General features: G+C 38.4%; 1 protein-coding gene across 3 annotated transcripts in view; it reads left to right on the plus strand.

The window, feature by feature from the left end:
- Positions 1 to 1,895, plus strand: part of LOC107573804 (hyccin) — a 36,585-nt gene extending 34,690 nt beyond the window's left edge. For all 3 annotated transcript variants that reach the window (XM_016260254.1, XM_016260256.1, XM_016260255.1), the window contains 2 exons: positions 415 to 502; positions 1,628 to 1,895. In XM_016260254.1, the coding sequence (XP_016115740.1) occupies positions 415 to 502; positions 1,628 to 1,861 (322 nt within the window). In that variant the 3' untranslated portion in view covers positions 1,862 to 1,895. The remainder of the gene's footprint in view (positions 1 to 414; positions 503 to 1,627) is intronic.
- Positions 1,896 to 3,856: the final 1,961 nt, after the last annotated feature.

Genomic DNA, 3,856 nt, shown 5'->3' on the forward strand with positions numbered 1-3,856 from the left:
TTGTGTGTTTCTCTTTCTGTGTGGCTGTGTCTGTGTGTGTGTGTGTGTGTGTGTCTCTGTGTGTGTGTGTCTCTGTGTGTGTGTGTCTCTGTGTGTGTGTGTCTCTCTGTGTGTGTGTCTCTTTGCGTGTCTGTGTCTGTCTGTCTCTCTCTGTGTGTGTGTGTCTCTTTGCGTGTGTGTGTCTCTGTGTGTCTCTGCGTGTGCGTGTGTGTCTCTTTGCGTGTGTCTGTCTGTGTGTGTCTCTCTCTCTCTCTCTCTCTCTCTCTCTGTGTGTGTGTGTGTGTCTCTCTCTCTCTCTCTCTCTCTGTGTGTGTGTGTGTCTCTCTCTCTCTCTCTCTCTCTCTCTCTCTTTTTGCGTGTGTCTCTCTCTCTCTCTCTCTCTCTCTCTCTCTCTCTCTCTGTGTGTGTGTGCAGGTGTAACGGTGAGGTGGAGCTGGGCTCGAGGGCTCTGGATGACGTGTTGTACCGAGCGCAGCTGGAGCTCTTCCCAGAGGCACTGCTGGTGTGTTTCACGCTTCAGCACAGATTACACACAGCCGAAGCATTTCTCACATTCACTCACTGATCCTGTTAGAGTGGCCAACACTTATGTTAGGAGAGTAAATACTTGCTCTGACAGTGATTGGATTTGATAATGAGTCTTTATTGAAATGAAAGTGAGATTAGACACATTAAAACAGAATCTGGTTTGATTATATATTGCTACATATATATTATTTATATACAGTACATAATAAAAGTATAAAAAACATGTTTAAAAATAATAATTTACAATTTATAATTCATATTTAATAAATACATTTTAATGCAATTATTTTTTAGGAAATTATATATTTGTAATTTTATTAGTTTTATTAAATGTATTTATGATTTAGAACAATATCCAAACAGTTGCAAATTTCCATAAGTTGACTTTCTCTCCCATAAAGTACTCACCCTCAAGTCATCCTTGGTGAATATGACTTTCTTCTTTCAGACGAATCCAGTCGGAGTTATATTAAAAATGGTCTTTGATCTTTCAAGCCATTTAATGCAAAAAGCACTCAATTAAAATGCGCTCATCCAAAAAAATAGTGTCTTACACGGCTCCGGGGGGTGAACAAAGGCCTTCTGTAGCAAAGCGATGCGTTTTTGTAAGAAAAATAACCATATTCAGATGTAATAATCACTTTAATGTAGCTTGCGCTCACTGTTGTACACTGGAAGCAGCTCCGGGCGGATGACGTATCATTTATTCCTTTATTTATTTTGCTATTATTACATTTATTTATTTATGTATCGGTGTATCTATTAATGTATTTATTTTTTATTTCTGCAGGTTTGGTCCTCCATATAATACAATATATTATATATAGTATATGCGTGTATATATATTTTTAATTTAAAAATAATTTTGATTCATAACATTTTTGCAACTGTAAATTGCTAATTTTTTTGGATAAGAAATTAACATGTAACACTTTATGTAATACAGAATAACTGTAACTTGAATTTTCTTTGCCAGATGCATCTGCGCATTTTTACATGCCTAATTTAGGAATATATATACACCAAACAGAAGATATATCCACACGGTTGTATATAAAAAGATGTTTTGTGTTGCTCTAAAGTCTTGACTCTTGCTCAGGTGGGAAACGCCATCAAGTCGTCTCTCCACGGCGCGTCTCTGAAAGCCAATAAAGAGGGAACTCGCTCCATCCAGGTGGAGATCACTCCCACGGCTTCCCGCATCTCCCGCAACGCCGTCACCAGCCTGTCCATCCGCGGACACCGCTGGAAACGCCACGGTGAGTCTCACACTTCCAGCGGATGCGGAGACGTCTTAAAGGAGAAGTCCACTTCCAGAATAAACATTTCCTGATAATGTACTCACCCCCATGTCATCCAAGATATTCATGTCTTTCTTTCTTCAGTCACAAAGAAATTGGGTTTTTTGAGGAAAACATTCCAGGATTTTCCTCCATACAGTGGACTTCGATGGTGGCCAATGATTTCAAGGTCCAAAATGCAGTTTCAATGCAGCTTCAAAGGGCTCTACACCAGTGGTGTAGTGGAGGGTATACGGCGTATACCCACTTCTAGATCCCCTCTGATGTGCATCATTCATTAGTGTCCTGCATTAGGCAAAATCATGACAGTCCACCACGTGAATAGCTAATCCAATCGCATGTGAAAAATACAAATATTCCCTAAAAACACCCAGTAAAGACAGTGACGCCGGCTTCCTTTGAAATATGTTTCATGATAGTGACAGAGATGCTGCTTCTTCATGCACGACAGCATCAGGGGAGGTGCGCAGAGTGGTAAAATAATAGTTCATTCTTGATTACTAATTTGAATCAGTATATTAGAACGAAAACAATAGCTTAAAAACCGGTAAACTCCTGTAAACTTTTTTTTGCGTTCAAACCGTAAGTTCAAAACAGCTCTAATACAAAGAAAACCCAACCAATTTCATCAGAGATTGTGGAGAGTCGAGTCCAGATGTCAGTAAATTATTATTTTCAGCATGTATTTGGTTTAAAAGCACGAGTGCTATACTGGATGGTGACTGGAGGTGTTTTAGATTATGCGCTGGTTTAGTTATTCTGAATGGATCCGTTACAGTAAGACAGCAGGTTTAGTGGGCTTTTGGCATCTCCCTGTGGTCCTATTTGATATCGCAGCTTGACTGGTGCTTATTTACATAAGGCGATGGGGGGATAAATTCTGGATAAATTGATAGTCACGATATTTATTTTTTTATTCTTTCAAATAGAGATCATGATTCTCCTACGAACAGACAACAACAAAAAATAGCATGTAATGTACTAGAGGTTCTGACAAAATGTTAATTGCTGCAGTCTATTTATTTATTTATTGCAAAATCTGCACCTCTTCTGTGGCTAATTTTAATTTTGTAATGATCCTTACTCCGTGAAGTCAAGCAGCAGAAGTTAAGTGACAATATGCAAATACTACTGGCCCATTTTGGGGTGAACTAAATATACAAGACTAGTTTTACACGCCACTGTTTATAACACAGGGTGTTCATCCTTTGATGGGTCATTCATCGACCTCAAATATAGCTTATCATCTGAAATTAGTATGTATTAGCAACTTTAAATGGCCACTGAGTCTAATGTTAACCTAGAGAAATGTGCGCTATTGAAGTGTCTGCGGAGTGTGGAAGCTGAACAGTAGCGCTCACTTGCTCTTAAAATACTCCCTCATTTTGATCATACAGATAAATTTTGAATCTGTTAAGACTCTACGTTTATTTCTGTGCACTCACAATAACAACAAAACATTGCGCTTTTGTAGAATAATGAAAGAAAACAGGATGCGCTTTCTGCCGTCTTGGTCTCTGTGAACTTGTGCGCGAAATTCTGTTTATATCTTTGCCTTAAAGTCATGAAAAAAAATATAGGCAATCTATAAAAAGTGAAATGTCTTTTCTGTCTGCTTTCAAATTAACCAATTCAAATGAAAAACAAATATTCTTAGATTATGTTATCCGTATGAAACATGCATAAAGACGGAGATGACGAGTCGGTGTCGCCGACTTCATCTCTTAAACCGAAAAAGAAAAAAGCACTAGTGTATCAATACATTTTTAAAATGTTAATGCAGCCTCCTTACTGTTTTTCCCCGACACATTCATATTAATCATTACTTCTGCGGTGCGCTGTGGCAAGCTTATGCATGCGCTTGAGCGCTTATAGGATATGTCGGCTATTAAAGGCTCATTGTAATGATTTAAATGGTTTATTAATAAATGTGGGATTAGTCGACTAATGCTTAAAAATGAATGACTAGTCGACCAGAAAAATCTTTAGTCGAGGGCAGCCCTATTATTAGGTGATGTTGGAAAGGT

This window comes from Sinocyclocheilus grahami, unplaced genomic scaffold, assembly GCF_001515645.1.
Source record: "Sinocyclocheilus grahami isolate Dianchi unplaced genomic scaffold, SAMN03320097.WGS_v1.1 scaffold2039.1, whole genome shotgun sequence".
In the NCBI taxonomy this organism is placed as follows: domain Eukaryota; kingdom Metazoa; phylum Chordata; class Actinopteri; order Cypriniformes; family Cyprinidae; genus Sinocyclocheilus; species Sinocyclocheilus grahami.